At 36.0% G+C, this 21,173-nt stretch overlaps 1 protein-coding gene across 1 annotated transcript in view; it reads right to left on the bottom strand.

Moving 5' to 3' along the window:
* Positions 1 to 21,173, bottom strand: part of GOS12 (golgi snare 12) — a 101,201-nt gene that overhangs the window by 14,756 nt on the left and 65,272 nt on the right. Inside the window, exons 4-5 of the mRNA XM_089804049.1 lie at positions 15,679 to 15,768; positions 15,466 to 15,537 (exon numbers count right to left, since the gene is read on the bottom strand). Of these exons, the coding sequence (XP_089660175.1) occupies positions 15,466 to 15,537; positions 15,679 to 15,768 (162 nt within the window). The remainder of the gene's footprint in view (positions 1 to 15,465; positions 15,538 to 15,678; positions 15,769 to 21,173) is intronic.

Here is a 21,173-nt window from a genome sequence, read left to right as displayed (position 1 = left end):
TTCAACATGAATCCATCTCTCATGAGAATAAATGGAACACTGAGCATTCATTGGATCTAGGTGATGCTCATAGGGGTGAAGCACCTAGACTTTCCGGGACTTCCGCGCTTAGGCTGGAGTAGTACTAGGATGGGTGACCTCCTGAGAAGTCCCGGTCCTTCACCCCTATGAGCATCACCTAGATCCAATGAGTGCTAAGTGTTCCATTTATTCTCATGAGAGATGGATTCATGTTAAATCACTACTCATGAAACATGGGTCAATGAGTTTGACTCAAAATAACACAGTTAATTCCTGATAGCAATATCACAATTTGACTTGTTGTGGAAATTATCTCCTACTTATCAATTGATGAGCTTAAGGGGCTTTCAATGAATGATTCATAAGGCACAACAATTGGTGAAGGATTTGCAAATGGGGTTGCAAGCTTTGGGTTTAACCATGGAGTAAACTCCATAGTTAAGCGTGCTCAAGTTGGAGTAGTACTGGGATGGGTGACCTCCCGAGAAGTTCCAGTACTTCACCCCTGTGAGTATCACCTAATCCAATGAGTGCTAAGTGTTCCATTTATTCTCATGAGAGATGTATTCATGTTGAATCACTACTAATGAAACATGGGTCAATGAGTTTGACTCAAAATAACACAGTTAAATCCTAATAGCAATATCACAAAAAAGGATGTGTCATCGTGAAATCCCACACATGGCTCAAGAATCCGACTTGTTCGTCGGTCAGTGCCTACAGAACATACGTGATGCCCTCCTACATCCATGCTTGTGTGTCCATTCTCTCTAAATTTCCTATCCAAGAATTTGCAGTGATTTCCATATGCATGCTAGAGACTGAGGTGCCAAAAATGAAAGCTGATTGATTTGGAGATATGCCAACAAAAGTCAACCAATTCGAGTTTGGACAAAATTAATGCCTCCTCTGTTGACTGACATTTTGTCAAATAGATTGTAGACATTAATGAAATTATTCTCCAAAGGCATAAAACTCCTCAGGATGCTTGCTCATAGCCATCAATGTGGAGTTGTTTTGATGAGTCAAAGATCTCGAACCCCTCATTAAGAGCTCACACAATCTGCCAAACTAAAACACCCAAGTAACTCTGAGTCTCTGTGAAAGCCTTCGGTCCAAGCGTTTCTGTTTGGATGAAAGTTTGTTGTCATGGCAGAGTTTGATCCATTCTAGCAAACAATTTGCATGCACCCGATATATATACTTGGTGCATTCCCCTTTGAATGATGTTATATGGGCTTTGGGTATTCCTGTTGTGATGTTTAATTCATTATATTTACCGTACGAGCTTCATTTCTTAGGAAAATCTTGATCATTGATGCAATTGTCATAAGAATTTGATCGTAGCCTTTTGATTGTCATGAGAGCTTGCAGCTCCTAAATAGTGTCGAGATTGGTAAATAGAGATTCACGGTGATAGTGGACAAAATGCATTCAAGAAGTATGAATAACATCAAATAGAAACTAGAAAACTTTCTACCAAATGTGATATGCATATGTAAAGCCTCCCAACCCCCAAGCCTTGGAACGAAATTTGAACAATTTAAATACCACCACCGCGACATGATGAAAGTTAGCAAGGAATAAGTTACTATCAAAGCCAGTGTATATTCACTTACTCTATGATGTGAGAAGTACATCGAACGTAGAGCAACTATGCAGGTGTATGGAAGGCTTAATCAAATCTAAGAAATTGAGATATCAACATCTAAAGGGATTAGTCGAGGTGTCCCAAATTTCCATAATAGTGGTGGAGTCATCAATGATATGTGGCGACTAAACACATTATCTTTTAATCTACCCTTTGCGAGTGTTGGGCATATGATTCTAAATGAGTGGTTATGAGTGACGCATCAACTTTGTGTGTTTAACTCTTCTCCATTGTATGTGTGCTCATTGTGTATGCGTTATTGCAGCGTTAGAGGTTATGCTGAAAAGAAAAGAGAAAGTAATTATAAAGACTCTTAAGGAAACTTACCTCCCCGATTTATCCCATGTCAGCTAGTGCAAGAAAGATTATAAGAAGTATATACATGTATATATTATTTCTTCTTATGATCTCATTTCAAAATGTTGAATATGGAATATTTTGAGTAATATAGAATAAAGTGAACTGATATTAAAGTTCCTTCTATATTATTAAATCAATGAATATATATGTATGTATGTATGTATGTATATATATGATTTTTAAATATACAGAGATTATATATGAGGTCAAATATATTTTCTAAATAATTTGAAAAGAATATAAGTGAAATTGGTCACTATAGATTTTTATACGTGACATCAATAAGAAAACAATATGTTGAAAAAAAAAAAATTTAAGTTAGATTTATATTATATTGAAATTATCCTTGGGTATTATAGTAGTCTCTTTCTTATTTATATTTCTTTACGTACTATAAGAGCTATGTGCCTTGATCTTTTCTTCTGAGAATGTTCTTGCAGGAAAAGGAGGATTAATATCAAACTCAAAGGGAGCTTAGCACTCTATCAGAAGCATTATTGAATAAGGATCTCAGGAGATTGTGATTCAAAGGGAAGCTGACATTTTATTAGAGACAATCTTGAAAGAGAGGGAGCAGATGATGGATATGGTTTCGTCAAACTTTAGTGATCTCGATCATATTGATTCAAAGGGAGTAAACCATGTTGTGATGGAATCTTCAATCATCGATAAACTGTAACAATAGAACTGTAATTCATACAACTATGTGATTTCAATGGGCTCACCCCTTGTGTACATCATAAGAAAGTGGTAACTTCAATTGAACCATCTATGATAAATGATAAATGAAACTTGATGTATGAGTTATGGAGTCATCCAAGTGGCACAATCATATTCAATCAAGATACTGGCATATTGTGGACAAGTTTTTGTTCACTTATACTATTAAGCTAAAATGAATGTTTGGGCCTTCAATGGACGAAAAGAGCAAGTTGGAAATTAGAAAGGAGTTGTCAAAATTGATACAAAATTGTTTAACAATATAAGAATGAGTGGAAATTTTACATTGTGGGGGGAACAATAGTCAATTTTCCATTCCTACTTGATCCCTATTTAGAGGGGAGATGTTCTATTCTAAAAAGACAATTTTTGAATCTTCATGTGCAAATATGTATTCTTATCTTTTACATTTATCTACTCTTTGTAGTCTCTCTCTCATGTTAACATGACTTGTGGCGAGTCACGCGAGTCAGCGAGCCACGTTGACCTCGCTGAGTCACAATGACCCGTGACTTGTGAGCGGTGAGTCACGCGGCCTGACTCGCGTGACTCGCGAGTCACAGAGTGACTCGCCTGACCCGACAGAGCTTGACTCGACCGCAACAGGCAAAAATTCAACCATTAAAATATAATTTTTTTGCAACTTTTTTATATGTTTTTTTAATCTTTCTCACTCTTATAACCCTAAAAAGGCTCCCATAACACTCTATAGTGAAAAGAAGAAAGAGAGAGAGAGGTAGAAGAGAAATAGAGTTTTCTTATTTTGCAACCAGCTGAAAGGAAGAGGACAAAAGCTTGCATTTGTGATAGTGGAGCATGCATTTAGGTCATCAAAGAGTTTATAGGAGCTCTTCTCAACACTTCCCAAAGCATTTGAAAGAGGTAAGAGTTTATTGTTTAGATTTTGATGATTTTTTCCTCTATGCTTATGAGTTTTTTGCATGAATTTTTTTTGTTTGTTTATGAATTTTTTTTTACTTTAGATCTTCATAAAATACAATGCTGAAATGGTAATATTTGGTCTAAAATGTCTTATTGCAGCAACCTTTACATTTTTCCTTACTCATAATGGCTTCTAGAGGTAAAAAACCCAAGCTCTCTAAAGGCAATAAAAAAGATGTGTTGGAAGTTCACCATAGACTTTCCCGGTAGAAAGAGAACTCAAACAAAATGCCTATTTTGCAAAACCATTAATAGTGGGGGGATAAATAGATTAAAATACCATATTGTTGGCATATGTGGTCATGATACTGAGCCTTGTGGAGCTGCAATTGTTGAGGCTAAACATTTTTGTTATGTAGTCTTGGAAAAATATGAACAAGAAAAAGAATTAAAAAGAAAACAATTAGAAAAGTTAGCTTAGATTGGTTCTAGTTCCCTTCCACGCTCATCTGCAAATGTTTCTGAGTCAATTGGCTGTGTTGGAGAAGGTTCTTCCTGTCCCCCCTATCATCCTAGTGCTTTTGTTGCTCATTCTTCTTCTTCATCTATTCCTTGCACTTCTAGTGGTGCTACAGTTGCTGCCCCTTCTAGTAGTATTGGCTTTGCTTTTTGTCCTAGAGTTAGAGAATCTAGTAGGTTGGACAATTTTTTTGTACCGCGTACCACTCCTGGTGCACAACTCTCACTTGAGAGCATGGGCTGGAATAGGGAGATAAATGAAGCTGGAGTAAGAGCAATTTGCAAGTTTTGGTTTTTCTGCAACATTCCATTTATAGCAGCCAGGTACTTCAACTTCATTGATATTTGATTGTTTTACGTATTAAGTTATAAAATTTATATTCAATTTTATACTTTTAACTTGATGTTGAAAATTTGAAATATGCTAATTAAAATGTTTTTATAAATGTAACAGGACTCCTTATTGGCAGGGGATGATTGATGTAGTTTCCATTTGTGGTGCAGGGTTCAAAGCCCCCACTGAAGATGAGTTGAGTGGCTCCCTCTTACTAGATATGGTTGAGAAGATGAAACTTGAGTTGGAGGACCATAAAAAGATTTGGAGCCAAAATGGGTGTACCATTATGACGGATGGATGGACAGATAGGAGGAATAGAACCCTTCTAAATTTTCTTGTTTCTAGCAGAGGTAATTCATCATGCTCTACTTCTTTAAGTCTAAAATTTAATGTATACTATTATTGAATAACGAAAATTTTGTTTTATTGACTATTGATTTTTGAATGATAATTATTTTGTTTAATTTTCACTTTCAAGATCCACCATGTTTTTGAGGTCCATAGATGCTTCCTCACGTGTGAAAAATGCAACATTCTTATGTAAGACTATTGAGGAGGTCATAAGGGAGGTGGGGGAAGAGAATGTTGTCCAAGTGGTGACTGATAATGCAGCTAATTATGTTGTTGCAGGTAAATTTTTAACTTCTAACTTTCTAAGTTCTACTAAAAAATTTGTTTTAGTTTTTCATTAAATTTTGGAAATTAAAAGTCTTTTAATACATCAAAAATTTTCATTGTTTACTAACTAATTTAAAATTGCTGTAGAAAAACTTTTGATGGAGAGACACCCAAAAATCTTTTGGACTTCATGTGCGGCTCATTGCATCGACCTCATATTAGAGGATATTGGCAAGCTTGTATGGGTGAAATCATGTGTTACCAAGGCCAAAAATCTTTGCAAGTTCATCTACAATCATGCCTTGGTCCTCAGCACTGTGAGGCAATACACGAAGGGAAAGGAGTTGGCTCGTCCTGGTATCATAAGATTTGCCTCTAACTTTATCACACTAAAATCCTTGCTAACTTCAAGGTTAGAGTTGAGGTGCATGTTTGTTGGTCCAGAATGGAGTTCCTCCTCCTTTGCCACTAGCCCTGCAGGGATAGATGCAACAAAATGCATTTATGATGATGAAGGTTTTTGGGAGCCGTGTTCGAAGATTGTGGAAGTAATTTAAATTTTAAATTTTAAAAGCTTAAGTTTTAAAATTTTATAAATTAATTTATCTCATACATATTTTTTTTTTATTTTCATTGTGCAACTTTACAAAGTTTCATCATTCACTAAATTGTTTTTTTGTTTAATTGTTTTGTAGATCATTGAGCCCCTTGTATCCCTCTTACGAGTTGCTAATGGCGAGAAGCCCTCTATGGGCTACATTTATGAGGGCATGGATAGGGCCAAGGAGGCTATTAAGGCCAAATATGTAGGAGTTGAGGAAAACTATGGCCCTATTTGGGAGATAATTGATAGGAGATGGCAAAATCAGCTTCATAAGCCCATCCATATAGCAGCCTATTACCTCAATCTGGCATACCGCTTCCGTGATGATTTCAAGGCAGATGAGGAGGTTCTTAGTGGCCTATACACAGTGATATCGAAGATGTCCCCTAATCCCACAGTTATATTGCTTGAGATGGATGCCTATAATAATGCATCAGGGGCCATTTTTTCAAATCAAATTTGTAAAGAAGGTCGTATAAAATTGCAGCCAGGTAAAAATTGCAGCTTAAGCCTTGTACAATCTAGTTTCTAAATTTCTAGCTTTAAACTTAAAGTTCAAATTTTGAAATGAGACTAATATTTTTTTGTTTTCTTTTTTCAAAATTCAGATAGATGGTGGCAAATGTTTGGGCCTTCAACCAAAAACCTTTAGCAAATCGCCATCCGCATTTTGAGCCAGCCAAGTAGCGCTTATGGATGAACGCAACTGGAGCATGTTCGAGCACATCCACTCGAAGAGGCGTAGCAAGTTGTTTGTGGAGAAAATGAATAGGCTAGTCTTTGTGCACTACAACCTACGCATTAGGATCAAGGAGATTTTGGATAATGACACCTCTCCGATTACTCTAGAGGAGGTTGATCTAGAGTCTGAGTGGATCACTGAGGCTTTTGATCCTATCTTTGATGATGAGGACCTACAGTGGCTTGACCAAGCAGACAGAGAGGGCCAGGCTGAGGCTGTGGCTATGGCAGCAAAGGACCAGAGAGCTCCAATTGTTCCTAGTGGCACCTCACAGACATTGGCAGAGCCAGAGGCAGAGACTACAGTTGATCCTAGAGGCACCTCACAGGCTGATGCTATGGCTACTGAGACATCCAGGACCTACCTTAAACGCCTTACTAAGAGGCATTTTATAGATTATACTAAGCCTGAGGTTGAGGATGAGGATGAGGATGAGGATGAGGATGAAGATGATGATGAGGTCTCTGACTAGGAGCTATAGCTATAGACTTATAGTCTTGTTTTAACTTTTTGTTTAACTTAATATATGATCAGAATTTGGAACATTTGAATTTAATGATGACTATTGAATCTTGATGTGTTGGATTTCATAATACATAATACATATACATTTTGATGGTTTGCATGGATTTATCATTTTATATATGATTCTATGTTTTACACTTTTACCTTTATAATATTTCCTTTAGGCTTCAGCTACTGTTTAAACTTTAAAGTTAAACTTTAAACTTTAATTACTAGTAATATAGTATTTAGCAATTTACCTTTGTAGTATTGTACCTTATGTAATCAATGTTTGACTTTTAAGTTTTAACTTTAAGTATGTGCATTATGATCAAATTATCTTCTATTTAATGATGTTATTGTGTCTTTACGCTTTATTCAATAATGGGTGCATGGAATGTTCTTTAAATCCTAAAAAATCTCAAAATTTTGAGATTTTTTCACTTTGCCGAGTCACTGCCGAGCCGAGTCACGAGTCAAGTTACCCTTGTCAAGTCCGAGCCTCGTTACTTTGCTCTCCCTTATTTTTAATTCTATACATACTATAAGGGTTATGTGCCTTTGATTTTTTCCTTTGTGTTTGAGGATATTCTTATAGGAAAAGAAAGTTTGTACTTTACATATGCTACCAATATTGTGCACATTCAATCTAATGACAGTAGCTCCAAAGACTAGTGAGGCTCTTGAAGCAAACATCTTCTACATTAAGAGGGAGCATGAAATTTCTTCTAAGCCAACATGAGAGCTTAGAAGATTAATACTCAGAGGGAGTCTAGAAAAACATGTGTATGACTGCATGATGTTTATGGGCCTACTCCTACATATATCATGAGGAAGTGATGACTTATCACTAGAAAATCAGAAAACTGATATCAAATTCAGAGTGAGTTAGACGGGCATCCTTGAGTGAAGAGAGTTTTTGAGGAAGTAACTAGAGCACCTGACTTCCCAGGATCGATATTTAGAAGGAGAAATTTTGAGATGAAATCCTTTGTGGATGATATCTTATCTATGAGAAGTTCTAAGAGAAATTCTTTATAATATGCTCTCCTCTATGAGAGAGAAGTATGAGGTGAAAACCCTTTGTTCCACCCTCTAGTAGCAGCTATGGTGGGTCCACCCTCTGACTTAGTTCATGGTGGATATCATGCGAGTTACTACATGATGCTGTTGTAATTATGTCATGAAAGATGATTATCTTTCATTGATGTATATATTTAGTGGGGAGTCATTAAAAGGTGACGATCTTATCAATAACTGGACCTGTTATCATAACAGACTACATTAAGTTGTTTTCTAAGTATGCTAGAAGTTATGATAACGAACAGAACGTAACTATTGTAAGGTGACAATTTTATCAATAGTAGACCTATCTTCTAACGCCAAAATGTGTTGGAGCAAGTGTAATCATGGTTATTAGGCTGAATCTTGCCGGACACCATGAAAACTATTGGTGTCATTGTTATTAGGCCGGATTTTGCCAGACACATTGATATCCATCATGGTTATTAGGCCGGAACTTGCTGGACACCATGAAAACTATTGGTGTCATTGTTATTAGGCCGGATTTTTCCGGACATATTGATATCCGTCATGCTTATTAGGTCAGATTTTGCCAAACACTATGAAAATCATTGGTTATGGTTCTTTAGGCCGGATCATGCCGGACAACATAACTTAAATCTATCATATACCACACTTAAGGTGGTGTTTAATCTTGTATTATATTTGCTTCAATTCCCTCTTTACTAAAGAGGGAGTGTTGAGGAAATTAGCCTCATAGTGAATGGAAGTAAATTCCATATGTTAAATATGTTAATATATTATGTGTGTTGATGGATTCAGGTTGATATCCTTAATATGTCATTCTAGGAATATCTCTTCATATACTCAAGCATAATGTGTTATATATCAATCCTCTCTAACTAAGCGGGAGTGTTAAGTTTGTAGTTACAGTCAGATTGATTTTGATCATGAGATTCATTGTTGTTGGTACATTTGCAGAGATCTGAAAGTCAACAATGTATAGTTGTTGTGAGCTGCTGAAGAACATTTGCCACCTATTCCTGTCTAGTCTAGATGCATCTCAAGGTTTCTTTTACTTCCCTTGCTTCATCCTAAGGTGCACTATTATCTCTTCTTTCTCCCATCACTAAAACTTGTTCTAAACTCTAGAGATGTACCTATTAATTCTAAAATTGTTTTTCTTTGATGTTGATCGCTGCCAAGCTTTGTGTTGTTCCCTTTGATAATATCTTCTTCCCTATCATTAGGTTGCAGTAACAAGCTGATGAAAGCCCAAAGGTTAGTAGGTTTGACACTCTGATACCACTGTAATATCCCCTGCTAATTCTGCCTTAAAAATTTTCACTTTTCATCCAACTGCATTTTGACAAACGGTGTGCAAAATTTGATTTGAGTTTTTTGAATTCTTATTTGAGGTTTAATGTAATGTCCCCTTTATGGGACATTTAAAATTAATTAAATAATTAACAATTTTGATAGTTGAAATATAATGAAAATTAATTATTTAATAGAACAATAGAACAATTAAAGTGACTTTTTATGTCAAATAGATTTATAAAATAAAAGTCACTTTAAAAGACTAGAAAATGGAAAGCCAAGAGACGAGCTGATGGAAGGTCAAGAGTTTTCTCGAGAAGGCTATTAAAGATCATGGGGAGGAATTTTCAGAACATGCTCAGACATTTAATTGGATTTGGTAAAATTATTGATACTTTTACAATAACAGAAAACTTCTGGAGACGAAAACCTTCAGGGATTTAGTAGGAGAGATGGACAGAAATTGGTTCTTCTTCAAAAAGGTAAATACATGACAGTCTACAATTGTGCTAAATTATAAAGTCTTCTTTTGACGAGCGATCAGCATATGTGTGCAATTGAGAAATATTGGTATGAAGTGTACATCTATTTATGTATTTATTGTGAAATACATGAGGATATGAGTGTACAGCAATTACATAATCCATTTCGTATGTCCCTGTGTGAAGCTGGCGAGCTGCACAGCAAGGGTCATTCACACATGAGTTTGAGGATAGGACTTCATCCTTGGTCACAGAAAGTGATTCTGTGCTCAACAATAGGAAATATTTCATTCATTTGCTTCATGCTCTGCGTGAGAAATCCGAACAGCTTGAGACAAAGCCAGAGAGACTGATTTGGAATAGAACGAAGATTGTGTGGGATACTTGATATGAATGTCCTATGTGTAAGAGTTGACCGGTTGAGAATTATACAGAGACAAAGTGGATCCATGTAACTGGAAACTTTATCAATCCATCAATGCTGGGGTCCCTATACAGTGGAGTGGCTGCTTGAATCACATGTTTGCAGATTAATGCAAGTTACATTGCTATTTACAATTAATTTTGTCCTTGTTTCTGAAATTTTCAGTGCAATAAGGCAGATCTACACTAGGGCTTCCTAATATATCTCAAATATATTTTCCAATTGAACACATCTGATTTTTGTTAATACTCTGCTGTTATTTTTAGTAGTGTTGATTCAATTAGTAAAAGGGATTAGCAAGTACCTTCATATCTACTCCCCAAGCATAGGCAATCTGCTCCTAGAACACACAGTAATATATACCAAGAATTTTTATTCCTATTGTGTAATCTGAGTGTGTTAATATTATAACAGCACATTAATATCTGTCATCGCCTGGAATTTCATTATTATAAACAAGCATCATCAACATCAAATTTTATTTCAGTCACAGGGTCTGATATCGGCAACTTGTAATCTAAGTGTTTGATAAAAAGTTAATGCACAAAAATTAGAAAACTTCAAAATTAAAGACTATAATGATGGAGATCTTACCGTGGTATCAGAGTATCGAACTTACCAGCCTTCGGGTATATTTCAGATTAATGCAACCAAGTAATAAAGAGTTGAGGTATTATCAGAGAAAGCTATGCAAGATTTGGCAACCAGACAAGAACCTGAAGGTACATCGGTATCTGGTTTGATTGGTTCTTCTTCTAATTCAGAACAGGTTGAGGCATGGGTGACAGACGGAACAACAGTCCACCACTGGACGGAAATTAGAGAAGTGAGAGATACAGGTAGCCAATGTTCTTCAGCACCTTGGAGTAGTTATTCAGCAGTTGAGTCCAACAAGATCTCATCCTAGTCCTAGTGTTATTGGTAGCATGGTTGGTCCCCCACAAGGTAGAAGAGTTCACACACACTCTTTGTATAGGCCTTCAATGCCTACTTTTGTTGATGCTAGTAATGAAGAGGAAGTGAATAATGCTGAAGTAACAATGCCTCTGCCTGATAGCACTATGACAGTGCATGATGAATGGGATTTACTACCAAATCGAGTCAAAGATAGAAGCTTCACTCGGTATATGGGGGTAGTGTGGAGAAATCATAAGGACAAAAGAAGAAAGAAGGCCTAAGGCTCAAAACAAAAATTTGAAGCATGCTATGAACAAGTTGACCCTTCCTATGTTTGATGGCAGTGGTAAGACAACTACTCATGCTTGGATAAATAAGTTACACACCTTCCTGACACTTAAACCCATGAAGCAAACAAAGGCTATTGGATTTTCTACTTTGCACTTAGAGAGGACAACATACGATTGGTGGTATCATGGTCTTGTCACACAAAATCATGGATTGATTAATTCTTATGAAGAGTTGAGTACTAAGCTGATTGCTCGATTTGACTGGAAGGATATTGAAGTCTTCAACAGAGAATTGCCACAGCTGAATCAGAGTGGTTCACTGTATTCCTTCATCAAGGAATTTCAGAGGATCTCAATTATGGTTACAGATATGTCAGGGAAAACGAAGGTAATGTTGTTCACTGAAGATTTGAATGAAAAATCCAAGGGGAATGTGAAAGCTTTTAAGCCAAACACATTACAGGATGCAATTAAAATAGCAATGGACCTAGATTCTCCATCTACTTCTTTTCATTAGTCTAAAGGAAATTCCAAAAGCTAGATCCAAATCAAATCGAAAAAATGATGAACAGCCAAAAATTGCTCCTGCTAAAGTAGATTATGAGACAAGAAATGAGCTGAGGGAAAAACTATGTTTCACTTGTAAAGAACCGTGGATTCCCAAAACTAGGTGCCAGTCAAAACGGAAAGTATATTACATTGAGGTAGTTTTAGAGGATGAGGAAGAATGGATTAAGGACAACAAATGTGAGGACACTAATAATGTGGAGCCCTTAGTGGAAAAAAGATGAAAATAGGACTGATCAACCTGAAGTCACCATTACTACAATTTCAGGGGTACTTTGGTACTATCTCTTTCGATCAAAGGGAGTACTTAAGAGGCAGCCAGTAATTTGTTTGGTAGATACTGGTGATACACACAATTTTATTGGCGAGCAACTAGTTGCGAAGCGTGGATTAGAGGTTGAGAATTTCTCAGGTTTTAAGGTGATAGTTGCTAGTAAAGTAATCTTGAGTCATGCCACAAAAATTCCTCAGCTTAGTATTCAATTTGGGAACTACGCATTGACTGACATCTTCTATGTGATCAAGCTAGAATAACTTGATGTGGTTCATGGCATGCAGCAGCTTCAGCCAATTGGTAGGAATACTTTGGATCATTACAAGAGGCAATTCAAGTTCATACAGGATAGGAAGCCGGTGGTGTTGAAGGAATCTTGAGTTGCACCACAAAAATTCCTTGGCCTAGTATTCAATTTGGGAACTACACATTGGCTGATATGTTCTATGTGATTAAGCTAGAATACCTTGATGTGATTCTTGGCATGCAGTAGCTTCAGCCAATTGGTAGGTATACCTTGGATCATCACATGATGCAACTTAAATTCTTGCAGGATGGGAAGGAGGTAGTGAATTGAAAGAATCTTGAGTTGCACCAAAAAAATCCCTCAGCTTAGTACTCAATTTGGGAACTACACTGACTGATTTCTTCTAAGTGATCAAGCTAGAATAACTTGATGTGGATCTTGGCATGGAGTAGCTTCAGTCAATCGGTAGGTAGACCTTGGGCTTGGATCATCACAAGATGCAACTCAAGCTCCTACAGGATGGCAAGGAGGTAGTGTTGAAGGCTTCCTCAAATGGCAAGCCCAGAGTAATCTTAGCACACCAGATGCAGCCTAAGTGCCCCAGGTGCATCTTATGTCAGGATGAATATATTGTTGCTCACTTGATTAAGAAAATAGAAAATGAAAGTATAAATCAGCAGGAGGCAATTCTCCAGTTTGTTAATAATAGGTTATATCAAGTAGACATGGATGTGATATATGAGAATCCACTCTAAGTTGGATGATGGAGCACCTCTTGATATCACAAATGAGATGGGGATTCAGACTGCAGGTTTGACCAAGTAGAGCAGTGAAAGCATGATGGGAATGAGTTTAATGGTTGTGATCATCAGCCTTTGCTAAAAGAAGGTGACATTTATCATCTTGATTGCACTGTAAGAAATGCATATCATTTTTCTTTCAGCCCACAAGTTGTTGAGTTGAATAAGTTTTTGATGACAAATAAGAAGAGATTGAATAATTGGTATAAGGGGGATTATACATCATCATGGAATGAGACGTACTTGCCAACAGAAAAAGGATTCAGGATTTTCAGTTTGCATTCTTCAAGTGTTTGTCATGCTAGGTTTCAGAGAGATTTTGATGTTAAGCTCAGTTGTTTGACGAAAAACAATCTTTAAGGAGGAAGGACTGCAATATTCCCTTTATGGGACATTTAAAATTACTTAAATAATTAATAATTTTGGTTGTCAAAATACAGTGATAATTATTTAGTAAAGCAATTAAAGTGACTAGAAAATGGAATTCCAAGAGAGAAGCTGGTGGAAAGCCAAGAGAGGGACTGATGGAAGGTCAAGAGTTTTCACGAGAAGGCCATTAAAGATCACGGGGCAGAATTTTCAGAGCATGTTTAGATATTTTATTGGATTTGATAAAATGGTTGATGCTTTGACATTAATAGGAAAATTCTGGAGACAAAATCATTCTGGGATTTAATAAGAGAGCTGGACAGAAACTAGGTTCTTCAAAAAGGTAGACTCGCGACGAAGTCTACAATTGTGTTGAATTGTGAAGACTTCTTTTAAGCTCCAATCTGCAGTTACTTTCTGTGTAAGGAAAAATTTATTAGTCGGTATTCTGAAAGTCTTTGACTATTGAAATATAATATTGACTAGCGATCAATACATGTGCGCAATTGAGAAATATTGATATTAAGCGTTCATATAATCACATATTAATCACAAGATATCAGAAGGATACGAGTTTATTATATTAGCTGGGCTGTTCAATATTCCATACCGCAGGTTGGCAGCAATAAGGTACAAACTGAATAATGTTTATGTATTCTTCAGCAGGGCTCCATACTCTTGTTTGGCGTATAAAATAATCTCTAATCACTGTGAATCCCCTGGTGGCGACCATATTCTAGGGACAAAAGAATTTTATATTCATTTGCCCTGCAATATTTCAATATTTGCATTTGTTGTGAACGAATATTTCATCAGGCTTAATATATTCGGAGTTTATAAGAGGCTATTATTCTTAAGTCTGAGGCAGATATTAATTAATCCAAGCATTCGTATTCGTTGGTTCTCACCACTATAGAAAATAATCTCATACCCTATGCCTGGTGTTGGGACTGAATTGAAATGGCAATTACATATCCCATTTATTATGTCCCCATGTGAACCTGGGCGAGCTGCGTAGCAAGGGTCATTCACGCATGAGTTTGAGGATAGATATTCCATCCTTGGTCACAGCAAACAATTCTGTGCTTAACAGTTTCCTCCAACTTTCAAATTCAAAGGAGTTTCATCCTTGGAAAAGCCAGTCACAGTGAATTTTATACAAATTTCACATGTACACAAGAGCTGCCACAATGATTTCAAATTGAATAAAGCAAGCATGTTGCATATGAACTGCTTTGTTCAGAAAGATACATACTGATACCTCTCTCTGATGGTGGAGTTCTTTCTAATTGTGGTTTTCTGATTTTAAATTCCACATAATCTCTTAATAGGTAATCCAATGTTGTATTGATAAAAATCAGACTTTTCTACTCTTTGAAGCACATTCACCTAGTTTTAACAACATTCAACATTCAAAACAATTTTTATATCACTGAACTTCTTGTCAATGAATATGATTCAAATATTTTTGAATCAAGGGAAACCCATGTAATTATTTTATAATTAGGTATTAGACAAAAACAAGAGATACAAATTCTATTGTTCTATGACAAAGTCGAATAAATTGTTTTCAAGGATATTTCAGAGACTACAACATTAGTGCTATCCAGGTTGCTAGTGTTTTAGATTTTCATCTTTTATATGCATCTTATAACCCAAGTTGTCCAAATGCGGATCATACTTTTACAAATCTGATATACTTAAGAGAAGACATATGGCAGATAACTATGAATTATACAATTTGCAAATGAGTATCAAATAAATGTATTCACTATATATGTCGAAGGTCACGAGAGAAGGAACCATGAGCTCACTTGAGTGATACTTCCATGTATGGCTGCTCTCTCTCGCAGCAAACTTGGTCTAGGTGACATGCTCCCAGATGCCTAAATGGCAATATCCAAAACGAAAATTTTATTTTTCAAGATAAAAATGCCAAATGTAACAATCATAAGCAATGTGGTTAAAGAAATATTTAATCAAATATACAGCATATTCCTTGTGCATGCGAAACCCTATTAACATACCCGGTACTCACTGATGTCATTACGCACAGATGTAAGGAGCTCAGCATGCTCCCGCATAGCATTGATATTTCCTTTGGTGCGTTTAAACTCCTAAACAACACAGTAAAAAACAATAAATACATAGTCTAGTTTCTAATTTACAAACACAAATACAGAAATCAACCACTCAACCAACCAGCAATGCGGAACCCATGTATTGTTTCAAACAAATGCATCCTCGCTATCTGATTAGGCAAGCTTTAGCTAGAAGCTACTGAAGAGATCATCTTGATGTATTGCAATGCCTAAATAATAACAATAGCAAGGCAAAAAATCCCACTAAGAAAACTCATTACAGCCTAGGGTACAGGGACAAATGTGTATCAGAGCGTTTCAAGTTTCCACTCCATCTCTAGAGATTCAAAAGCCCTAAAGCTTGAAGAGATTCCAGGGAAATTGTCCTGCTTCCTCCTTGAACTGTCCAGTGACATTTCCACTTGATGCAGGACATAGTCCTGCAGGTATTATTATCAGTTCCCGAATTATTTCTAGAGCAGTAATGAAAGTTGATGTTGGTGGGTTCCACATTCTTTCAGCAAAGACCAACTTTTCCATGTGGTCTCTTCTATAAACCTGTGCCAATGTTGCACCAAGTTTTAAGAAATAGGAGAGAAGGATACAGGGATAATTTGGAGACAATAAAAACAATCCCACAAATTTTAGCACACAGCACGGTGTATAAGGGTCTCAATATCTAAAGCAAATATCACTGCTTACACCAAAAAATGTTTACAAAGTTATATTGTGGATTCACATTACTGCACAAAAATTTGTTTTGGCCTATTTGTGGGGTAATACACTAACTTTTTTTCTACCTGAATTTCCTCAGAAGTTAATTTTTTCATATCTTCATCTAAGATAGCTTTACTTAATAATTAGTGGGCTGACATGGAACCCACAGATCCTCATATCCCACATATGAGTGGTCAAAATAACTGAAACAGGAGAGTAACTCCCTTCCAGATTGTTGTTTATCCAAACATCTAGAAAACAGCTATTAACAACCATGAAAAAAGGAGACACCTTCAGCAGCTTTTCAGAGAATTGCCTATGCGTGTTTGGGATGTTTTCATCTTCAAAAAATTACCCTGTAAGAAACAAAGTATATTGCTATCTAGCTACTGACTAAGATCTTTAAAGAAATTTGTCACCTGAATATTTTCTCTGGCCTTATTATTATTTTCCCATTTCACTTGTATCTACTTACTGTTGATGTATAGCATCAGTAGAAGTAATAATGTTCATCAGACATATTCAAATCTGTCTCAGGTTTATCGAATAATATTCATTGACATTAATTATGTGTGTGTGTATTGTTTAAGATTAATATACATTTGATATATCGGCAGACTGTATTATTGACAGACAGCATTATATCGGCGAACATCATATAGCAGATTCCATCGGTGGTCTTGGCGCCGATTGCTTATATTAAAGCATTGATAATATTGTTGTTTACTCTAACAAACAGGTGTTAGTTATGCCTCCGTAGAGGCATGACTCTTCGTGGCCAAAGGCCACGTAGAGTCATGACTCTATGGGGGTCATGGCTCTTCACTACATATAAGTGCATATGCAGATCACTGAGGATAAACAATCAATACATGGCATTATAAGTCCCAGCGATCTGCATCATAATTACAGAATTAATTCTCAGCATTCCTCTGCAATTTTCATTGAAGGAAAATCAGTACATTACTTCTGCAGTACAAGTTATCAGCAATATTCAAGTGGAAGATATTCCACATCTCAGTAATACGAGGACATTCACCATTAAAGAACAATTCTGTTCTGCAGTTATTCAAGTAAGAATTTTACTACTGTTCATATCTACTGTAATAGTTTTATCTATCAGAGATCTCTAAATTAACATGGTACCATAGCCATTCTGATGAGAAAATCTATTACTCAGAATAAAAATCTAAAGTCACAGATTTATAAAAGTTAAATTATATCCTTAAATCAAATTAACATGGTACCATAGCCATTTTGATGAGGAAATCTATTACTCAGAATAAAAATCTAAAGTCACAGATTTATAAAAGTTAAATTATATCCTTAAATCAAAATGGTGAATCGTGCAAGGCTATAAGATAGGCTTGAGGGTGCATCAAATTTTTCATCATGGAAAATTCGAGTCATGATAATATTAAGAGAAATGGAATTAGAGGAGTATATCAAAACAAATATATCCATGCCTGAAAATGAACTAGAGAAAGTAACATGGAAAAGACACAATAACAAAGCAATGAAAATTATAATAGATTCTGTAAAAGATCATATTCTTCCATCCATATCCAGTCTCAAGATTGCATTTGAGATGTTCTCCGCTATTAGAGATACATTTGAAATCAACAATACTAGTAGATTATTAAACCTAAAACAAGATTTACTATATATAAAGATGAAAAATGGACAATTTATTACATCATACTTTCTAAGGATTTCTGAAATAAAAGATCAACTTGCAACAATGGAAAATTGAGTTGATAACAAAGAACTCAGCATGATAGCATTAAGAGGTCTTCCTCTATCTTGGGAAACATTTATTCAAGGATTAAGCTCTCGGCCCAAACTTCCTAAATTTTATTTACTAAAAAATGAATGCACACAAGAAGAATCAAGATTAGTCTCAAGAGGACTAAGTATAAATCAAGAGGGAGATATTCAAGCACTTCATGCAAATTCAAACAAGAAAAGAAAATTCAAACATAATCGACGGGAAACTGACAAATCATACAAGAAATGTGATTGGTCCAAAGTTAGATGCTTCAAATGTGATAAAATTGGTCACTCCCATAACTTCTGCCCTAAAAAGAAGAGAATTCAAGCAGCCTTAGCAGAAATCAAAGGAGAGGAAGTAGAGAAAGAAGAAAAAGAAAACTATGCTTTTTTCTTAGCCCTTTCAAGTGAATTAAACTCAAACAACAACACTTGGATCATAGACAGTGAAGCATCTCGGCACATCACCGATTTTAGAGACAAATTTGAAGCTTTCTCAAAACACTCCTTAGAAGAAGTTACCATTGGAGATAACTCTACTCATCCTATCAAAGGCATTGGTTCCTGTTCAATTTACCTAAATTTAGGGATTTACTCTCCAACTCAAAAATGTTTTAAATGTACCTGGAATGAAAAGAAACCTAGTCTCTATTTCTGCTCTTGTTGATCAAGGATTTAAAATCATTTTTCAAGAGGACAAAGTTTTATCTTGGCCAAAGAACTCTAATATCAAGAAAGCCATTTCAATCGGATTTAGAGATGGTAGTCTATATAAACTTTGCAATAATCAAAACCTAGCGCTTAGTCATGAAACCAGAGTAACGAGAATCACGCTGAAATCGCGTGAATCGCCGATTCAGCGATCAGATTCATGCACGCCGATTTTTTTGGTGTCGAAAATCGTGATCGGCGATTTCATCGGGTGAATCGCATGTATCGGCGATTCACTCAAAAAATCGCCTGAATCGCCATTAGAAATCGCCAAAAATCGGCTGGTAGCAGCAAGCATGTTTAGTTGGAAATAATAAAAAAATCACTTTTTTTTTGCTTTCTTTTTTACCTTTCCTCTTTGTTATAACCCTAAAGGGCCTTCTAATTGTTAAGCATGACTAGAAGAGAGGAGAAGAGAAAAGAACCATAGGTTATAAAAAAAAAAAAAAAAAAAAAAAACGACGACAAATAAAAAATGTTTAGAATGCATAATGGATGATGCCCAAGGGAAGGGAAAGACATAATCAGGTAGTAAAACATCAACGGTTCCCAGAAAGAGTGTGGGATCAGAAGAAAATCACAAAAACACTGTGTTCCATGTAGTTTTGTGTGGGTTTCAGAGTGCTAATTTGGTTTTGGCGGCAGTGCCTGGGGTGCTACCCCAGTACCCCGCGTGGGCGCTACCCCTCGACCCCGCTGGGGGCGTTGCCCCCTAGACCCCCAGTCGCTGCGGTTATCAGTCGTGGAAAGTCTGACCAGTTGATGAGACCTGAAGCTGTTGCAAGCATGGAGTGTCTGTGGTGGAGAGAACAACAGAGCAAGCCTTTCGAGAGGGGTGATATGCTTTGAAGCACTTGGAGTAGGTGTTGGATGTGAAGCTGTCTTATAAAAACTCTTTACCCCATGTGGTAAACACAAACTTCCATGTTTATATATGTTAAGTTTCAACTTCTATTTGATGATGTTATAGTGTGTTTAAGTTATATTCAATAAAGGGTGCATGAAATAAGTCTTAACTTGTTAAAATCTCTACATTTAAAAGGTTTTTTCAAATTTGTCGATTCATCGCCGATTCACCGGCCATTCACCCCCGATTCACGATTCGATTTGGCCGTGCCGATTCCGATACGATTTCGATTCTCGTTACTTTGCATGAAACATCAAATTCAACCGAAATTTGGCATAGGAGGCTAAGTCACCTTCACTATCGTGCATTATCAAACATAGGAAAAATTGTAAAAAGTCTACCTAGTCTCAAAAACTGATCACTTTTAAGTATTTGCAAAGCATGTGCTTTAGGCAAAAACACTAAGCAATCATTTCCTAAAAGTGTTCACAAATCAAAATCCATTCTTGAACTGATTCACATTGACCTTTGCGGTCCTATGTCTATACCTTCTCTTAACAAGTGCCTCTTTTATGTAATTTTTATTAATGATTACTCTAGAAGAACTTGGATCTACTTTCTGAAATAGAAAGAATTAGCTGAAGTACTATCAAAATTCAAAAAATTCAAAGCCCTAGTTGAAAATCAATCAAGATAGAAAATAAAAATCCTAAAGTCAAACAATGGAGGTGAATAAATCTCTAAAAAAATTTAAAACTTTTGCTAAACGTAAAAATAGATCAATTATTGAATCAGCCAGAGCAATGATGCACGATCAAAACCTTCATACTTCCTTCTGGGCTGATGCATCTGCAGTCTACATTCAAAATAGATGTCCACACTCAGTATTAGAGAACACCACTCCTGAAGAAGTATTTACGGGCATTAAACCAAATCTAAGTCATCTAAGAATATTTGGATGTCCTGTTTATATCCACATTCCTAAAGAGAAAAGAATAAGACTAGAACCATTCAGGCAGAAGGGGATACTCATTAGATACAGTGAAACAACCAAAAGCTACAGGATCCTTATTCCAAGTTAAAGAACGATTGAGATTAGTAGAGATATGAAATTCGAAGAAGATATCACCTTTAATATTTCTAGAAACAGTGATAAATCTATTACTAAATCTATTCCTAAAGTAGATGAAAATCACCAAGCAGAAATTGAGAGGGAGAATGATATTGAACCATCCACTACCACTACATCTAACCATGAAGATTTTGAAAATGTCAATAATAAAAAGAGGTCACTTTGGGCTAGGAAAATGATAGAAGAAAATTAGGTTAAACCTAATGAAGTAATTCAAGAAAGTAAAAGAACAAGAAATCAATCATGTTATGTTGTGTTATTAAC

Source organism: Cupressus sempervirens, chromosome 10 (assembly GCF_028749045.1).
Source record: "Cupressus sempervirens isolate cs-2001-9-10 chromosome 10, ASM2874904v1, whole genome shotgun sequence".
NCBI classification, from domain to species: domain Eukaryota; kingdom Viridiplantae; phylum Streptophyta; class Pinopsida; order Cupressales; family Cupressaceae; genus Cupressus; species Cupressus sempervirens.
This window is presented reverse-complemented; position numbering and strand designations above follow the sequence as displayed.